The sequence below is a fragment of the Phyllostomus hastatus genome, unplaced genomic scaffold, assembly GCF_019186645.2.
Source record: "Phyllostomus hastatus isolate PE091 unplaced genomic scaffold, TTU_PhHast_1.1 phas_contig_304, whole genome shotgun sequence".
NCBI lineage: Eukaryota > Metazoa > Chordata > Mammalia > Chiroptera > Phyllostomidae > Phyllostomus > Phyllostomus hastatus.
In genome coordinates this window covers 238887-259176 of record NW_025333845.1, presented here as the reverse complement: position 1 = coordinate 259176, position 20290 = coordinate 238887, and the positions used below count along the sequence as shown (strand labels likewise).

The 20290-nt window shown below is 35.3% G+C and overlaps 2 protein-coding genes and 2 pseudogenes across 2 annotated transcripts; all 4 read left to right on the top strand.

The window, feature by feature from the left end:
- Positions 1 to 2968: 2968 nt before the first annotated feature.
- Positions 2969 to 3926, top strand: LOC123819224 (annotated as a pseudogene).
- Positions 3927 to 5614: 1688 nt separating this feature from the next.
- On the top strand, positions 5615 to 5835 carry LOC123819181 (annotated as a pseudogene).
- Positions 5836 to 6386: 551 nt separating this feature from the next.
- LOC123819223 (olfactory receptor 51V1-like) lies at positions 6387 to 9671 on the top strand. Its single transcript, XM_045839537.1, has 2 exons — positions 6387 to 6466; positions 8663 to 9671. Exons 1-2 carry the CDS (start codon positions 6387 to 6389, stop codon positions 9669 to 9671), a joined length of 1089 nt encoding a protein of 362 aa, XP_045695493.1.
- A 7067-nt stretch (positions 9672 to 16738) lies between these two features.
- On the top strand, positions 16739 to 19707 carry LOC123819222 (olfactory receptor 52Z1-like). The gene is made up of 2 exons (XM_045839536.1): positions 16739 to 16751; positions 18749 to 19707. Exons 1-2 carry the CDS (start codon positions 16739 to 16741, stop codon positions 19705 to 19707), a joined length of 972 nt encoding a protein of 323 aa, XP_045695492.1.
- The last annotated feature ends 583 nt before the right edge of the window (positions 19708 to 20290 follow it).

The window sequence follows — 20290 nt, the reverse complement described above, 5'->3', positions numbered from 1 at the left end:
CAATTCAGTCTCCCAGCTACCCTAAACACTAACATTAATTGTCCCTTCCTGTAGGAGACCATCCTGCATGGCGTGGACCCAGATCCTACTTGGAGATGCACAGGACCCATGCCCATGGATAGGTTCTCCGGTGGGGAATCAAACCTGCAATGTACCTAGGCCACTTTGAGACTTGCTTTTGCTAAAACTCCCTCACCCTGAATTGAGACAGCAAGTGTTTACTGTAACTTTCTAAAGTCCCAGCTAAAACTCCCCAGTATGGAGTATAACCAGTTCAACTACTTTTCCCTTTTCATTTGTAAATATCCTTCTTCTGTGATGTGATTAGTGTCATCAGCTCCTTTGTTTTCTGTAAAAGGTAACCACCTATAGCTAACCTGTGCATAGTAAATGAGGATCATCATGTAATGTTCCAAGAAACCCAATAAGGGCCTGTCATGGCAAGGGCCACAGCTTTTTGCTCCCCTTGGGAGAAAAAGCCATGTTCACCCTTTTCCTCCACAGGACTCAGCAGTCCGTGTGAATATCTCTCCCCCATCCATAATGTGGCAGACCCCATGAGCTGGGGTCCACATCACTTTCCTTTGCCTGATATTTCTTTATATACCCATCACATTATACACACACACTCACAATATACACAGGCACAGACAGTGCATGCATTCCCAGTCACACACATATATATATATAAACATCTTTATGGCTACTTTCAATTCTGATCTTACTCCAACTGCTTCCTCCTTGAAAGTTATTCCCATAATACTTTATATAAAATACTAACTTAAGTAGTCCTCCTATCAAGATGCAGTTTTTTTCTTCTTATTTCTCTGTTTTCACATCCATCTTGCTTGTGATACTTCAGCATAGCAGTAATTTTATCAATCTTGTAGATTGCTATAATTTCAGTAGCCATAGAGGCCCTTTACTGAAAAAACATTTAAACAAAACTTTGGATTTTCAAAATGACTGTGTTCACATAAGGAAACACCTAAAGCTGCCATCATATTTGGATTTTTTAAAATCAGGATTTCAAGGGAGTTTTTAGCTTACGAAGATATCCAGATAGAAGTCTCACCAGGCTTCTAATTCTCCAAAGCCTTTCCTTAATGCAGCAGAGAACTTTCTGTTTTCAAATTTTCCTTCCTTTTTTCCTTCCTTCCTTCCTTCCTTCCTCCCTCCCTTATTTTTTCTCATAAACTAAAATTTTTAGAAGTTAAATAACAAAATCAGCAAGAATTGTTTTTCAGTCTTGCACCCACCCTTTATTAAGTAAGAGGCTTTAGAGAAAATATTTTCTTCATTGGTTATATATCTATTTCTTAACCTGGAAACCAGGCATAATAAAATATTATTTTCCCCTTTCTGAGAATTGAGGTGATCTGAGATTGTGGACTGAAAAGTAATTTTAAAGTACCAAAAGCTGAAAGTGCCAGCATGAAGGATGAGACCTACACATGACTATGTTCAGAAAAGTGATAGGATCCAAAATGGGGATACTTTTTGGAAAGGAGTTGAATACTAGAGCAAATATCTCCAGACAAATTAATTTTCATTATAACAGCTTTCAACTCAAGACAATGTCTGCAAAAAACAAACACACAAGCAAACACACACGCACAAACCTGAATGTTGGATTTTATGATTCTTCAAATTTCACTTGCTTTTATTGGCTATTGCTATTCAAATGTTTTATCATTGTGGACTTCCAGAAAGCTCCTGGCTTGGTTTTCATTGAGGAAATGCTGGAAAATACATTAAAATACTAGTTATTTTTGACTGGGTACTGGGAAATAAGGAGGCCATAGGAGAAAATACATGGCTTGGCAATTGAGAAGTCCTCAAGGTCTGGGGAGAGAAAACTTGGAGGAATAGAGGACAGCCCTTCTCCCAACTGTGATGTACAATGAGGTTTATACAATAAACATCTGATCTCTTGACAAATTCTTGCCTTTTTACTGTCACCAGGACCTTACCAATAAAATATCGGGAATGTCAGAGATCATTCTATCATAGTTGCATTGCATTACATTTATACTTTTAGACTATGTATCAACATACATATATACCTCCACTAAGAAATTTTAAATTAAAAGACATAAATACAAAATATATAATGTTTATTTTTTGTAGTGGGTTTCTATTAAAATATTTATTTAAAATGTGTGTAGGGAGTATGCATACACACATAGAAGTGTCAGAATAAGTTTATGATAATATTTGATAATAGAATTCTCTTTAGAATCCCCCTTACTATATTGTTAAAATTTAAAAAATGGCTGACATGGAGAAGTTATGAAAGGAGAACATGACTGGAACTGAAGAAATGAGTTAGTTTAGACCTCCAATTCTGATAATTAGCTGAAAGGACTAGATTTCATTTTCAAATATAAACAATGAAGAGTTGTCCTGAGACTGTCTCAGTGCCTTTCTAGGACTGTGTTTCAGTTTTTATTTCATTGGGAAATTCATTGTTTTGGCACCTGAATCAGGTTCCTGCTATAATTCCCTTCAGGCACCTCAATGTCTTGTCTTTGGCTTTGGCTAATATTTATTTAAGAGGACTCCCTGGAATATCAGTGTTCAGAACCACATAGTGGAGACAGAAATTCCAAGATTTTACTTTGGGATACACGATCTGGCTCAATACCTTTTATGAAACAACAACTGCTTTGATTCAAGAGCCTATAATTATGTGTCTGAGGTAAATTTTGTTTCATGGTTACTGAGCCATGATTATATGTTCAAGAGCTGTTCTAATAATTCAAACTAATCATTTTATTTTTAGGGCTCTTTATGTTTGAGCTATCAGGAATAGTTGAGCAAATTACAAGTCCATGGTTATCAGAGAAGCATCCTGGGGAGTTTTTGCAATGTCATGGTTAACAAATCAGGCTCTGACTCAGCAACTCTTTTGATCATAGACCCTGTGAATGCTCATCTGCTTGGAGTTCTGTCTGTCCAGGTCATCATGTCAGACTCCAACAACACTGGCACCTCCTTCTTCCTATCAGGCCTCCCAGGCCTTGAGGCTGTGTACACCTGGCTCTCCATCCCTCTGTGTGCCATGTATGTGGCATCTCTGGCAGGAAACAGCCTGATCCTCTGGGTGGTGAGGTCAGAGCCCTCCCTGCACCAGCCCATGTACTACTTTCTGTCCATGCTGGCAGTGACTGACCTGGGCCTGTCTGCCTCCACACTGCCCACCATGCTCACCATCTACATGCTGGGTCTCAGGGAGGTGGCAGTGGATGTGTGTCTGGCCCAGCTCTTCTTCATCCACACCTTCTCCATCATGGAGTCCTCTGTGCTGCTGACCATGGCCTTTGACCGTGTTGTGGCCATCAGCAACCCCCTGCGCTATGGCACCATCCTCACGAGTCCCCGGATTGCCAGCTTGGGCCTGGCCATCATGCTGCGCAGCGTGGGTCTCCACATCCCGGCTCCCATCATGCTGAAGAAGCTGCCTTACTGCCGCAGTCGCCTGCTTTCCCACTCCTACTGCCTGCACCCTGATGTCATGAAGCTGGCCTGTGCTAACACCCACATCAACAGTGCCTATGGTCTCTTTGTGGTACTCTCCACACTGGGTGTGGATGCAGTGCTCATTGTCCTCTCCTATGGTCTGATCCTCTACACAGTGTTGTCCATTGCCTCCAAAGCAGAGCGCCTCAAAGCCCTCAACACTTGTGTCTCCCACCTCTGTGCTTGCTGCTCTTCTACATACTCCCCATTGGCCTATCCATGATCCACAGACTTGGGAAACATGCTTTCCCTTCCAGCCGTGTGCTGCTCTGTTATCTGCATTATCTCACACCTCCATTGTTCAACCCATTGTCTACACTATCAAAACCAAACAGATCCGAATGAGGATACTTCGTCTCTTTTGGTGGAATAAAAGTATCATTAGACACAAAGAATGTAATTAAACTCTTCACTGGACAGAAGAAATGCAGGGTGATGCTCTTGCCATGCTTGTAGCTTAATCAATGATTTAGTACCCAGCAAATTATACAGAAAACCAATCAAATTAAGATTCCATCTTCATTCTCAGTAGCTTCACTCTCTAATCATTATATATAATCTACATATTCATCCTTATTTTATTAAAAACATTCTTATTGAGAATTTGCCCTATAGTGTGAACTCTGCTAAAATCTAGAGACCAAAAGAGAATTAAATTGCTGCCTCAGTTTTGAAAGTGAATTTGATAATCACTTAACTTTGATTGAAGATTACACAATCATGTAAAATTGCTTAGGGGAATAGTAACAGTTTTTAAAAATCTAATCCTTTCATTATTGTTGGTAGAAGAGGAAGAAGAGGCTGGCATTATGGTTGTTCATTCAGTGATAAGATCCTTGGCATATTTGCATCCCCAGTTAAATATCATCTCCAGAAATTGTGTTTGCTGTTAGTCACATCATCACTTGAGTATAATATTGTATTTTGCACAAAAATGGTTCTTAGTATTTGCTAAATGAGTGAAAATAATCATTTAGTTATAATTTCCTGAAAAAGTTTCTAGCCAATTTGAAATGTTTATTAGGAAAGGGAATGTAAGGTATAAAATGTGAAGATAGGATCTTCAAAATGCTTCTTGACTATCATTCAGAGCACCCAAAGATTTTGCTGTTCTTCCTTCTTACATAATAGAAAGATGATGGCTGAATAAGGGGTAGGGGAATATAGTCAATAATGTTGTATTAAAGTTTGCGTGGTAAGAGATCACATTCTATGTTATAATAATGCCAAATCACTATCTTGTACACCTGAAACTCATGTAGCTAATATAAGGTTATATACCAACTATACTTAAATAAATGTTAAAAAAAAACACATAGTAGAACAATTACTCTGCTCTTTGAATCTCTAATCACTGGCCAGAATCACCAAGTAAGAAAAAAAATCACAAGAATAATAAAATCCATATTAATTCACCATTAGTTGGAAACCAAACTTCCAACAACTTATGCATCCTGAATGAAACTCAATACTAACAACAAATGAAATAATTATTTTCAGAATAAAATATGTACATTTTTTATTATTACTATCATTAAGAATATGGTAATTTTTGTCAAAAAATGCTATTTGGCTTCCTTACTTATAACCATTTACAAGCAGTAGCTTAGTATACTATAGGGGGAGATGTGGGCCAAAACTACTTGCTTGATAGCTATAATAATATTCATGGAAGATATAAACACAATGAGTAGTGCAGCCGGGTTTCTCTTCTGGAAGAATTCACTAGAGCAGTGCAGTTGGACTCAAGTTTGGATGGGAGTGTTTTCCTTTTGTCAATAATTAATCTCCATAATCAGTCTGGCAGAATTGGAGTTTTGGCAGTAGTGCAGATGGCTGGACCAAATACCCAACTCTGGGATGCTGAGAGGCTCCCAGCCAAGTGGAAGCTCACAGTATCTAGAGAAATGCCAAAGAGTGGTTGCTCACCTAAGTTGCAGGGAGCAACACCCAACCAGAAAATGAAGAAACAGCAATTCAGTGAAGTAACCCTGGATCATTCTTCTGTGGAGTAGCAAGGACAGGAATCAAAATCTGGACATTGCCCCCTGCTCAGGCAGAATGGACTTTCTGCAGCTTCAAGGAATCAACCATGGATTTCAGGCATGTGAAGGACTATTTCTCCAGGAGTTACTACCAATTAGCAGCTGTGCTGTCATGGATCCATGGGAGCCATCCATATTCAATATCATCTTACTAACCATTTTTATTGTGGTGGTGTATACTGCCTATGTTTTTATTCTAGTCCACATCTACTTGGTGTGGAAATTTTTCTCCAAAATGTGTGGGTCTCACAGTAAACTTTCAAATTGATTTTGTTCTCATTCTGTGAATTGGCATTGCATACGTCTGTGCTGCTTACTGTTTTAGGTGAATCCTGTGTCTTCTTTCACTGTCTGACCAAAAAGGTTGTCACTTCTCTATATGCTCTTAACACCTTTCTTGAAATTTGAGATAGATTTCTCTTTAGATTCTTTTGTTCATGTTACATTGTATATCATAACATAGATAATACAATGACCCAGCCCACATACCATATTTTTAAATTAAATCTAAAACTTTAGATTTTAATTTTTAATCATGAAATTTTATATAATATTTTTTCTGGAAAGGAGGCTCATAAGAGACCTAACAGAATCATGTATAACATGCTCCCTTGATACTTATGCTATACTAAAGGAAATATATTTTAAAATTTGTCCATAAGCTACTGTCAAAAGTATCATATTCTTGTTTATAATATAAAGATGTGAATAAGTAATATGTGTCTTGAAAGTATTGTTTTTCACTAAATTACTGATACCTAAAATTCTTTTACTTGAAGTGCAAAAGAATAGGCTAGAAGCAATTACCTCTTTTCAGACATGGTTCATGAATTATTTCAAATTCCTCTAAAAGTCTGGCTTTATAACAACTTAAAATTAATGTTGATTTTAGATACCCAGTAAGTACTATAATACAAAATAATTTTAAGTATAAGAGACAAAATATAGTCAAACTAAATTCAGATGTTGTAACTTGTGATGTATTGCTTTCCATGATGCTGGCTGTAGGGAGGACAAAAGCAATTGCTTTTTTTTCCCCCTGTGATTTCACTCAGTGAAAGGGGGTAGCATTGAGCTACAAAAAGAAAAGCTAATAGGCTGGAATTAATATTCTACAAGCAGAAACTCAACAGTTCCAATTAAATGCTTTGGTGTAGTGGCTCCATTGCAGAACAAAAATAAGATTTATTAAATTTCTTTCAAAGTATTTATCTTAAAAACATTATAAGTTTTTAATTATACTGCTGAATCACACATGAATGGCAAAGATAAATCATTGCAGTTATTCTTTCCTCTCAATATATATTAATGTTAGTAATATAGGAGGGTAAAAATGTAAATAGTTTTTGGACAATATTTGTACTGTTTTTTGTGTTATGAAAAACAATTTTCAAAGAGAGCTAGAGAGAAAGATGTTCCTCATGCCAAATTAATTTGCATGTTTGCTAAAAATAAATGTATATTGAAGACAAACCATATCTGAACATTTGCTGGCTTCTGCAAAATAAATTAGGTTTAATTTAAAAAACACAATAATTATTAAAAAGTAAAAATAAAGTTGGAATGGTCAAATAGTCTAGTAGTCCCATACTCTTTGGTAGACTCTGGGACATCATTAAACACTGAAAAGTAGGACATAGTAAAATTGCTAACATTCCCCCAGTACTTAAGGGAAGTATAAACTTAAAGTCATGTATTTTTATAACATATCACAGAAGATATTTATGCTAAATGTTTAATATAATAAATATATTTAGGACTTCAAAGTAGCAACCTTTTCATTCGTTAATAGTTCACTTTAAGCAAAATATCTTGAAAATTATTTTAAAACTATAAGAAGGGACATTTGCATCTCTGCTGTATGAATTCTAGACAAACATTCACTTATTTCTTCAACAACTATTTGACAGTTACTATGCTCAATTCTGGACACCAAGAGTTTAAACAAAATGGGTATCCAAAAGAGATATGCCTCAACCTCCTGAACATTACTGTACATAGGTCAAAACAGGCTTTAAAAAAATCAAATACAATAAAGTGGGTTGCCTTGAGATGTGTTGAAGTTTGAATTTGGTCAAATATTTTCATTGTAGTTCTAGTGGTGGTAGAAAAACAAAACCTACCCTAAATTGAAATATTTTGAATCTCCCAGATATTTCCCCAACACTTTTCATTCAAGTCTTATTTATGCTACTTCTTTGATCAGATATATAATATTCTAATTTTGTCATTGAGCTATATACTATTACCAGTCTTTCAAAATTTTCAGTGTTATGGCATATTTTCACTGTTAGGATACCTATATGAATTTGTATATGTATTTTTATTATATTCCATACTTTCCACACTTGATTGTAGGCTCCAAAAGAACACAGCCACTATAAACTTTCTGTTGCTTCTATGCTGATACTGTGTACAGGGCTTATGAGTAAACGAATGACTGAATACGTGAATAAGCAACACCCAAAATTGCCTTGTCATTGGGATAAACTTTGTTTATATAATTTAGTTTGATAATGTAAGTATATATGTTATAGTTGTAGCTATTATAGATATAAAGGGTTGAAGATATATTATGACTTTTAGAATCATATTTTTCTGATCTAATAAGCAAGTTTTCTATCATCACTGCCGAAAAAATATTCTTGGCAGAATCTTTCACTTGCATCATTGACCATGAGGGAATAGTGGTCTCCCAGGAGCCTGGGATCACCTGCTTCACAATGCTTTTCACTCCTCATAAATCTGAGCCTCCTGTCTCCCTGTACAGTAAGGACTGATAAGGAAGAAAGCATTCCTGAGGCTGACTCAAGAGCAGCAGAGCAGCAGCAGCCTGAGGTGTCACTGTCACCTGCTTTGTGTGGTGACAGGTGCTCAGAGAGACTAAAAGTCAATGAAGTTAATGATCTGATTTTCCTAAAATTGTCAGACATTGCCTTGCTTCTGTAACCTCTGAAATGTATATTAAGAAGGTTCCCTATGAAATCATCTTGTGCTGTGACTTCTCCCAAAGACTTGAGCGGCCCAGGAGTTCTACAACTGCTTTTACCTGTGTTGTATTCTGAGTGGCTGTGCTATATTTGATCATTCTCAAGGACAATAGACAATTTAAACAAAACTGTGAATAAATATTTATCATACTTTGAAAACTACCTTCAAATATTCATGCCTGCTTCCTCTGCTTCTATCAATTCTTCCATATTCATCCTTACAGGGTTCCCTGGCCTAGACCAGTATTCTCCCTGGTTTTCAATTCCTCTTTCCTCCATCTATGCTATGGTTTTTCTGGGAAACTCCCTGGTGCTGCATGTAATCCGAACTGAGCCAAGCCTACACCAGCCCATGTTCTACTTCTTGGCCATGCTGGCCTTCACTGACCTATGTATGGGGCTGTCTACAGTGCACACAGTGCTGGGGATCCTGTGGGGGATCAGCCAGGAAATCAGCCTGGATGCCTGCATCACACAGGCTTATTTTGTCCATGGTCTCTCTAGCACAGAGTCTGGAGTCCTTCTTGTCATGGCTTTTGATCGCTTTACTGCAATCTGCAATCCTCTGAGATATACATCCATCCTGACAAATAGAAGAATCATTAATTTCATGGTGGCCATTGTGATGAGAAGTTCTGTGTCCATTCTTCCTGTCATCATCCGCTTAAAGTTCTTCCATTACTGCCGCCCCCACGTGCTCTCCCACTCTTTCTGCCTGCACCAGGACCTACTCCGGCTGGCCTGTTCTGACATCCGCTTCAACAGCTTATATGCCCTGATTCTGGTGATTTTCGTCTTGCTCATAGATGCTGTCCTTATTCTCATCTCTTATGTTTTCATCTTGTATACAGTGCTGGCAGTTGCATCTCAGGAAGAGAGGCTCAGGTCTTTGCAGACCTGTGTTTCCCACATCTCTGCTGTCCTGGTTTTCTATATTCCCATCATTGGTCTCACCATGGTACACCGCTTTGGAAAGCACCTCTCACCTTTGGTTCATGTTCTTATGGGAAACATTTATATTCTATTTCCACCCCTGATGAATCCAATCATCTATAGTGTAAAGACCCAGCAGATCCAAAGCAGGGTAAAGAAGTGGTTTTCATTGAAAATATAGTGGAACCCTTGAATTTTATTCAGTAAATTTTATTTTATTGTTCAATTATGGTTGTCCCAATTTTTCCCCTTTTGCTCTCCCATGCCCTGCCCACCCTCCTCCCCACTCCCTCAGTCAGTTCCCACCTTGTTGTCTATTAAGGTAAAAAAATAATGGTAGTTGCCATGTGTTCAGTAACTTAACATTTTTGTAATATTTTCTAAAAATTTTGTTCTTTTATAAGGACTCAAGTATTAAAGAACTTAAGTGTCTTACTGATATAGGAGAAGTGATGGAACTGAGTTTTCCTAATACACATCCCAGGAAAGATTTCTGAAAGTTTGCTGGAGGATATTACAGACATGACAATTAAGTGTCTTGGCATTTTATTGACTTAGTCCTTTGCATTTCAGTGACATTGGTGGCATAGTTGCCATGTGAAAATTGTATTAATCTTAGTCATCCAATATTTTTCATTTAAATCTAGAAACATTTCTACTTATGATCTTGGAAGCATATCTATTGTTTAGACTTTTTAAAAATGGTGTTGATGTCAAAATACATGATGCAGTGAAATAGGACTTTCCTTATTCATAGAAGTTAGATGAGTAACTATTATGCTGAAACTATGATGCTGAGCCTTCTCTCCACTATATTCCTTGTCTCCCCTTAATGACTTCATGCAAGTACATTAAAGGACTTTTGAAATAGAAAGATTCATAATCTCTCTATCTCAAAGATTTTTCCCCTTAACTTCTTTTTATGTTAGGAACATAGGATCTTATTGCATATAAATTTTTCATTATGCTTTTTTGTTCATATTTTATGATTAAGATTTATTCATGGCATTTTAAGTTGTTCATAAAGTTTGAAGAACAAGAGTTTAGAAATGATTTCAAAATCACAATTGAGAATAGATTTTTTAGTGGTTGGGGGAATAAAAAATAACAGATAAATACTTAGGATATATAAAGACACCTTAATAACTGATTGTGGGTTGGTGAACAGAGAGTAGTTTCATAGTTGATGCTTAAGTTTCAGGCCTGTGAAATCAAGGTGATGTCTTGTCATTCAATAGGATAGTGACAAAGAATGTATATTTTTAGTGGAACCCACTTTAAACACACTAAGTTTGAAGTAATCATGGAACATTTATAAAAATCCATTAAAATTATTAAGTACTCTCATAGTATCAGATGCAGTATTAGACACTACGAAAGTACAAGAAAACAGTAGAGAACAAAAAGAGTACTTTTCCTTCAGTATAACAGGTGATAAAAACAAAGATTATTAAGGATGCATCTATATTTACAATTATGATAATTGCCTTTATTAAGGAATGACAAGTACAATGACAGCCTAATGAAAGACTCTAATTAAGCAAAGAGAATGTAATAACTTTCCTGAGCAAGTGGTATGTAGTTGAGGTTGGAAGATTAAGGGTAAATAACCTGAGGAATATAAAAGAGAAGAAATTTTTAGGCAGACAGAAGAGGGAAGAGGAAAAGTTGAGAACAAATTGGACCATATGAAAAACAGGTGAATAAGTGACTGTTAAATTTCAAGTGTAAATGTTTGAAAATTAGGCAGAAATAGGGTTATGAAGAATGAGATTTTAATTTAGTTTTAATTCCCAGAACAATATGCAACTACTAATGAATTGCAATTACAATGGTGAAATGATCAAACATGTGTATAAGAACATTAGTCCCATTATTGAACAAATGAGTGAGGCAGGAGTTGACAGCAGAAAACTAGATAAAAGAGTCATAATAACAGGATATAGTAATGTTAGAGCAAGGAATTGCAAGACTTCACAATTAATTGGCTATGAAGGGTAAGAGAAAGGGAGGTACCAATCATGTTTAGCTTTTTGGAATAAGAAACTACAAATGATGATGTTATATATTGATATAAGAAATGTGTAGGTGAATAGCATTTGTTTTAGACATATTATTTTTTAAACTTTCTTTATTTGATACACTTGATTCCAGCCTGGAGTTTGATATATATATATATATATATATATATATATATATATATATATATATATATATATATCAGAGCTCTGATGAAAACAGTGTCTTGAATAATGAATTTGGAAGCAATGTTCATAAACATGGTGTTTGAGATCATGGGAGTGGACAATTTGACTAAGGAAACAGTATGAGTATACTGAAAAACTTGATTATTATAATAGGGTACAGTTGAATCGCTAAAAATAGTCTGATAAGAAAGCAATATAAATGTTAGGAGAACATGATGTCAATTTATCCAAATGAAAAGGTGTTTTAAACAGCAGAATGAATATGCCAAAATCACAGAAGAGTGACTTAATTTCGTTACTGAAAAGCATTCATTAGATTTAGAAAAACAATGGAAAACTTATCATGACCAATGTTTGCAAAGTGATGGGAAAGGATTCAGTGTTTTAAAAATTCATGAAGGAAATTTGACTGAGTAGGTAAATTGGTGTAGATAAATATTTTGAGATTTTGGCCATCAAGGGTAGAACATAAAGATTGAAGTAGCTAAAGAGTGATTTAGAATCCTTCGTTTCTTCCAAAACCCAAAATTAATTTCAGACTAATGAAGAATAAAAAGGCATTTATCTGAGCAAAGAGAGCTGCAGCCTTGGGAGACACAGATTCAGATAGCAACCTGCATTGTGTTTCCACCAAGACAAAAGGGGAGGCTGACTTTTATAACAAAAGTTTTCACACAGACTCCCAATTAGGACCGTTTTGTGTAAACTAGTTAACCAAATTGTGCAGATCTAATTGAACAGGGCAGACTAGTAGAAAAAGGAAACCAGGGTTTCCCTGCACTTGTTCACTTCAGATGGTATAAACAAGTGAACACAGTATGGGAAGCCTAGAGTTCAGGCTGAGATTTTTCCAGCAGGAGTATGTGAGAAGTTCCTGTCAACAAATAGCCACTAGGCTCTTATTATTAATAAAATCTGGGCCTCGGCTGACCATAAGGGGTCCATCTAAGCACATTAATCCCTTCTCATGGTTCTTGTCAAGTGAACCTTCTTCTGTGTCCGTCCTTCCTTCCTTCCTTTTACTCTCCCTTCCTTTCTTCTCATTATTTTCTCTTTCTGTCTCTCTCTCTCTGACTCTCTTCTTCCCTCCTTCTCCATCTCTGTTTTTATTTATATAATAGGTACTTGATTAAGTTTTATTTGTATTTTCTTTTGTTGGTGTTTATTATTGTTGCATCAGTATATTTACATACTTCCCAAAGATAAATATTGCTGTCAAATAACCATGTCCTATTAGTCACAGAACAAAAAATAAAAATCTCATCCAAGAATTGTAATCTTTCTTCCTATGAGCTTCTACCTGTACTCATAGGCTGAACTGGATTGGACAACGTCAAAGGGGTCCATGTTTGGATGTATCTAAAAACAATGAAATATGTATGGCATGCTTCACTCTCCAGAGATAGTAATCCAGATATTCAGAAAACACGTAACTTGCATGTTAGCCTGAATACCCCAAGACCCTCAAACAGAAAAGTCATTTTTAAAAATACTAATTAATCCAATAAAATTATTAACTAGTCTGTGTCTTCTCTAATTCATAGATACAATAATAGTGCCATCTTGAACTTCTCAGGAGGAAACTTTTAAATTTTATAACTATTAGGTGATTGATACAATTTTGTAAAGTATATCAATTAATAAAGACTATATGTAAGTCAGGAAGTACTGTGAGGATGGTTATGGCACTTTTCTAATCAAATGACACCTAAGGCATTTTAAAAATGCAAGCTTATTTGACTAAATTTTTTAAAGTGACCCATTGTTATATCCGAAATTTCTTCCAAGACAGTATCTCCTTTGTCTTCTTCTTTGATTTACATTAACATATAATCCTGCACCATTTTACTTTTGATGCTTCTAAGTACTGCAGTTAATATCAATTATTTTCTTAATGGACTAATGCCCACTCTAATTATGTATCTATTTAACAATATATAAAGTTGCTTAATATTTTTAGGAATTTTTCTTCTTTGGGCATTTCCTGCTCAAAGAAGTTTATATCCAATCAGTCATTGCAACAGTTACTATTCATTCTCTAAGTTTTCCTCCTTCCTTTCGTGAGTGCAATAGTCAGTATTTTCCATCTGCAGTAACACATATATGTTCCTGCCTTATGTTATAATATAGACACAGAAAGAAGGAAACAAAAATTAAACTCTTGTCAAAAATTTTGTTGGCCTACTTAACATAATCAGTATTGTCACTATAATTATCATAATCATCAACACTGTCACCAAGTATATCAGTTCATGTATTTGTATTTTCAGTCCATCTACATAGTATTTAAATTTTTGAAGGATTAAGGTGGACTCAAAAAACCTGGAATTTATTTACAAAAAAATTGTGTATTTATTCTTACATGTTTAAACTTCAGTCACTTTCAAAGTACTTTCCATCTGATGCAATACATCTACCAAGATGTTTTTCCCACTGCTCAAAACAGTTTTGAACTTGTCCATTTTGAGGCCTTTTAGTGCTTCCGCTGTTCTTTGTTCCACCTCTTCCACATCAGCAAAACGTTTCGCTTTGAGGACTTTTTTCATCCGGGGAAAAGAAAATAAAAAATAAAAAAAGAGTCTCTCAGGGCTAGATCTGGTGAATAAGAAGGATGAGGCACGCTGGTCATGCCATTTTTGGTCAAAAACTGCTGAACACTCAGCACAGGTGCACTCATAACATACCTATCATGAAATGGGCAATGACATTTAAAGGGTCTTCAAAAAAAACTGAAGCTGAATTCAGCCTCTAATGACACCACCAGTTGGTACACTGATATAGATGGGTTCTTAAAATGCCCACCTAGCCTGGGAAGGTTGTACTACAAGGGGCCCACCTCTAGAAGGTAATTACGTTTATTTGAGGTGCCCCTTCATAATGTAGTGTTCCTAAATTAATGTAATATAGTCAGGGCAGCATCAACCTTACTCAGCATTACTATACATAACTTTGTGGCTTTTATTTTTTTTAATCCTCACCTGAGGACATTCTTATTGATTTTAAAGAGAGGGCAGGAGTGGGGTGGGAGAGAGAGGGAGTGAGAGAGAGAGAGAGATATGATTCCCTGACCAGAAATCGAACCCATGACCTTTTGGCTGATTTATGGGACAACGCTTAAACCAACTGAGCCACACCAGCCAAGGCTGGCCTTCTTTTGTTTTATTTTTTTCTTTTCCTTTCTTTTCTTTTCTCTTTCTTTCTCTCTTTTTTCTTTCTTATCAAGTCAAACCACCTTCCTTTCAACCACAAAATACAGATATAGTAAAACAAATAGGTTAACATGTTTTAAAAAAACAAGACTCTTGCTCATATATTCTATAATTAATAGTATAATAAAAATGTCTATATAGTTAATAAGATACTATCCACAGAACCAAGACATTAATTGCATAAAATTTCTCATAATTCATATAGATTAAAATCCTAGCTTGGAGACAAAAATACTATGAATAATAGTACAAAAGTAAGATTTGTTAAGTAATAGAAGAAAATAGCCACATTATTTCTATGTATTCTAGGAAACTACTTATGGTACCTTTGACTCAGCAGACTTTGTTTCACCTGTATTTCTAAACAATCTATTGCCAGCCTACTTCACCTTGAGTGCAGATTCTCTGAAAATCAGATGGATATTTTCTGAAATTGTTATTTTTTAGTTTTTCATTTACCTTTCTCATATTTAATATCATTCCAAAACTCTTATTTTTTAACTCAATGCCTTTATCTGGGAAAAATAATTTTTTCACTGCAGAGTATCTTTTTGTTTAAGACAAGGAGCATGTCTATTCTTTTCACTGAAGTATTTATACTAACAAGAACCAAGCAATGCATGTGACCTGCAAAATATGCATTGAAAAAATAAAGATGTAAATGAATGGTCACAAATTATTTGAGACATAAACCACAAAGTAGACAAAAAAGAATCAAAACTATAAACTATGCCAAAAAAATTACAAAACTCATGTAGACATTAAAGAAAACCAATTGAGAAAATTATTTTGTTTTGGAGCAACTTGGATGTCTATGATTAGATACCATCTTTTGAGGTATGAGGCTAAACACAGATGAGGCTAAAACTTATATTTTGTCATGCAGGAAAATTCTAAAAGAATGCCATTTTCAAGAACCCTATCTTGAATGTTCATAAGTGGAATAGGAAGCACAGTTTTATATTATTTAGTGTCTTCTGACTTATATTAAATTTCCCAACACTGGTGATGGAGGTCATGAGTGTCAACAGAAGAATTTCATGATGACTGCAGATTGGTAAATTAAAACAGGTGATTTGCTAAATCATTCTGAACTAAGAGGGCATGAAATTTCAGAGTTCAAGAATAAAAACATAATTAATTTTTAAAATAAAATATATGAAGAGAACCAGCATTGATTTACATCTCCAAAGACTGGATAGCATCATAATTATTTCTCTCCACTAAAGGAATCTTCTTACTTTAATGATATTTTCTAACCTTAGCAATAAACTTGCCTCACTTGTCTAGCTATTAATTTAATGAGTCAATTTTTGTTTTCCCCTCAAGTAAATATATATCTGCAAACTTCTCTTAATTAATAATAGGTTTGTATTTTTTTCCTTAATCTTATCATCTATAATCTCTTCTAAAAAGCAGGATTTATAACCATAGCCTATATACTCTTCTCTTAATCAAGGTAGTGTGTCCATACACATGAATTGTTATTATAAAAGTTAGGTCTAGTCAGTTAATCCAAATACTAACTGCAGGTCTCAGATGCTAAAGCAATTACTCAGCATGTAAAATACCCACAAGACTTCTTGGCCCAGAGGTATTCTTTGAGTTGTTTTTATAAATATTGATGTACAATACAGATGACTATATATATGCATGTATGTATGTATATGTAAATACACACACACACACACACACACACACACATATATATATATCTTCTCTGAATTCTTATAGGCTAGACATGATTATCTAGCTCATAAAACCTAAGACTTAAGACCTTAGGAGGAAACTCAAGATCTATTTATTTATGGTTCCAAAGATTTAGAAAAACCATGCATCTAAAAGGTAAATTAGAATAGTGTAGTGGTTAAAACTGTGGGTTCTGCAATTAGGGTCTCTGGATTTTAGAACAGGCTTTATGTATTTACTAGTGATGTGACCTAGGGAAAGTCCTTCAGTAACTGAGTTCCCTTCTGTGTAAAATTGGGACACTAACAATAGCTACTTCATATAGTAGTGGTGAAGTAGTAGCCACTACTTCATATAGTAGTGATTTTCCATCAGATTGGAAAATCCATGTCAAGTGGTTAGAATATGTTTTAGGAAATTGTTCAGCACTTGTAAACCTTGATAAATATTTGTAATTATTATTTAAACCAACACTGTTATATTGTCCATTCTTGTGCTGATATGTGATATGTCTCCCATTTAAATATGCTGATATTTTCTGTGTGGTGGTTACAGAGCAAAGACAGGCATTGAAAATGGAGCAAAAGCTCAATCTTACAAGGCTGATTATACCTCTATATTGTTAACAAAATAGCCATTTAAGGAATCTTTCTCTTGGAGTTTCTTTAAAATACATGTCATGTCTTCTCTGTGTTTGTCTTTTGATGAGACTTTTTTTGTTTTTTTTTCTTTATCTGAATTGTCAGAGGCAGATGATAGAGATTAGAGAGAGAGAGAGAGAGGGAAAAGAATAAAATTTGTATTGATAATGTGATAATGGGTCCTACTTTGTCACTAAGGTCTGGGATATTTGAAAAGGATTTCAATTAATTCAAGGGATGATAGTTAGAGATCTTGAATGCAGTGTAGTTTTCCATCTACTTGATGGTGTAGCAATTCTACATGAAAACTAGAGCCATGCAGATTCTACATTTTGGAGGCCTTTTTTGGAAGAACACATTTACTATCTAATATAACTTTGAAACTTCCTAAGATTTGTAGTCAAAAAGTCTTTATAAACATACATGATGCCTTTGCCAAAAGTATAGCATTTGATTACAAATGTGAGTAATTAAATTAGTGTTTTATAACCCTGGTGAAAATTAATTTTATATTTCAGGCATTTTTTAAGAAAAACTCCTTGTATTTTATAATTTTTGACATATGAAAAGTAAGAACTACTGCTATTTTTTTAAGTGTGGGGAGGGGAGTGTAAGAAGACTAAATGGTAATGAAAAATACAATAAAGATTAAATAAAAATAAAATGTTGCTAAAACTTGATCTTATACTTTTGTTGGTGAATATAAAAATTATAGTCACTGTAGTCTGTAGAAGTCTCTTTTAATGATAGCTATTGAATAATTAGGAGCCTTAATATTCTTCAGTGACTTTCTTGTTCTGAATGAGAATGTTCTGAATTTTTGTCTTGTTTGATTCCATTCCATGATCTTTGAGAGTCAGTGCTTATTAAGGTATGAATAATATAACTTTTGCATAACAGTTTAATTTACACATTAATTCAACCATTATCTTCAACAGTTCAAATGAAAGACAGATGGATAAAACTTCTTTATTTTATACAAATTAGGGCACATGAACATATTTTACACCCTTAGGAAGGGAAACATGAAATGGAGCCTTCATGCTGGCTCTAGTTATGTACCATTCTACCAACCAACCCATTCCCTCCCAATAAATCTGTCCATCAAAGAATGGAATATTAATTCTATCCAGTTTTATGAAAAGACAAAAAGTTATGTTTGGGATTTGAGAATTTATTATCAAGTTAGAAAGGCAAAAACTACTTGTATATATATAGTACTGTTAAAAGTTTGAAACTCATACACATAAATTGTGTGGACACCACAATTAGCTTTACAAAAATAAGAGATTTAACTCTTAATTTTTCTACCTTTTTTTAAAAAAACAAGATGTCTCCAAGAAAAAAAAGTGTTTTGCCCATAATCATTTAGTTATTTAGCAATTTTTCTCAAATCATTTTATTCTTCTATATCATCATGCCAAAATTAATGGTTAGGTCTTCAGTAGAATGAGGAAATATTCTTCTTCTACTTTTACTTATATTCTTTTCTCTCTGTTTTCCATGTAACAGACTTTGGCTACCTCTCCGTAACAACATCCAACTATACATCCACTCCCCTCATTGTCTTTCTACTAACTGGAGTCCCAGGATTAGAAGACTTCCAAATCTGGATCTCCATTCCTTTCAGCTTCATGTACCTTTTGGCGGTGACAGGCAATGGCCTAGTTATGGCAGTGGTGGCCTGGGACAGGAACCTCCATGAACCCATGTATTTCTTCCTGGCTATGCTGGCACTCAATGATGTTCTTCTTTGTACTGTCACAGTGCCCAAAATGCTTCTTATCTTCTGGCAGGGCCCTTCCCCATCAACGTTTCATGCGTGTCTCACACAGATGTTTTTTGTTCATGCTCTGTTCCTCTCTGAGTCTGCTGTTCTACTGGCCATGGCTTTTGATCGCTATGTGGCTATCTGTGCACCACTCCATTATGCAACTGTATTTACGGGCTCTCTCATTAGCAAGGTGGCCCTGGCTCTGACGGTTCGAAGTGTGGTTGTAGTTATCCCTGGTGTCCTCCTCATTCTCCGTCTGCACTTTTGCCGGAGCAACATCATCCACCATACCTACTGCGAGAACATGGGCATTGCCAAGCTGGCCTGCAATAACTTTGCCCTTAACAGTATTTATGGGCTCACTGCAGCTCTCCTCACTACAGGGCTGGATTTTGTTCTCATATCCCTGTCCTACTGGGTAATCCTGAGGACAGTTTTAAGACTACCATCTAGGGAAGCCCGGACAAAGGCCTTTGGAACATGTGGAGCTCATATATGTGTCATCTTGATATTCTACACTTTGGCTTTCTTTTCCTTTTTTACCCATCGCTTTGGAAACCATGTGCCCAGGCACACCCTTATTCTCTTGGCAAACCTCTACTTACTGGTGCCACCTACCATGAACCCCATTGTTTACGGGATAAAGACAAAACAGATAAGGATGAAACTACTAGAACTCTGCAGTTATCCAAAATGATCCAGTGTTACAATGCAACAAGGAACAGGAAGGTCCAAAATGGAAGACCAGGGTTAAATATCATCTGAATTAATTTGGACAGACCATTCTCCAGAATACCTAACCTCTGAATAGAGCTCCAAATATCCATATTTCCACACGCTATCTTCCTTGCACTAGTAAGCAGGAAACTAAAGGAATTGCTTAAGTTCCATGAAGAAATATTTCAGCATATTGAGGTACTATAACAGTGAAATGTCACTGTAACATCATAGGGAATTTAAGTATCTTTTTAAGTAATACACAATCCCTCTTCTGTGTCAATTTGATGCAAGACAAATGTCAATTTGATAAATTCAGGGATTGGTGCTGATTCCAAACTCATCATTATAACCAGAGGATCCAGAATATACAAAAAATAATATTTTTTACTAGATAAATGCCTTAACTAATAAATAGTAAATGTTCATGATTTTGCATAACAAACTTCTTGACTTGTTCTTACATATTATTTAGGGTCTATAGTTAAAGTACATATTTTTATTTCTTCTTAGAAGTCATTCTCTAAATTCCAGAAAATATCTCTTTTAATATCTTCATGTAA

Coding starts and splice junctions, on each gene's coding strand:
- LOC123819223 (XM_045839537.1), top strand. CDS start 6,387: ATGGTTCATGAATTATTTCAAATTCCTCTAAAAGTCTGGCTTTATAAC. Junction 6,467..8,662: donor ATGTTGATTTTAGATACCCA/GTAAGTACTATA, acceptor ATCATTCTCAAG/GACAATAGACAATTTAAACA.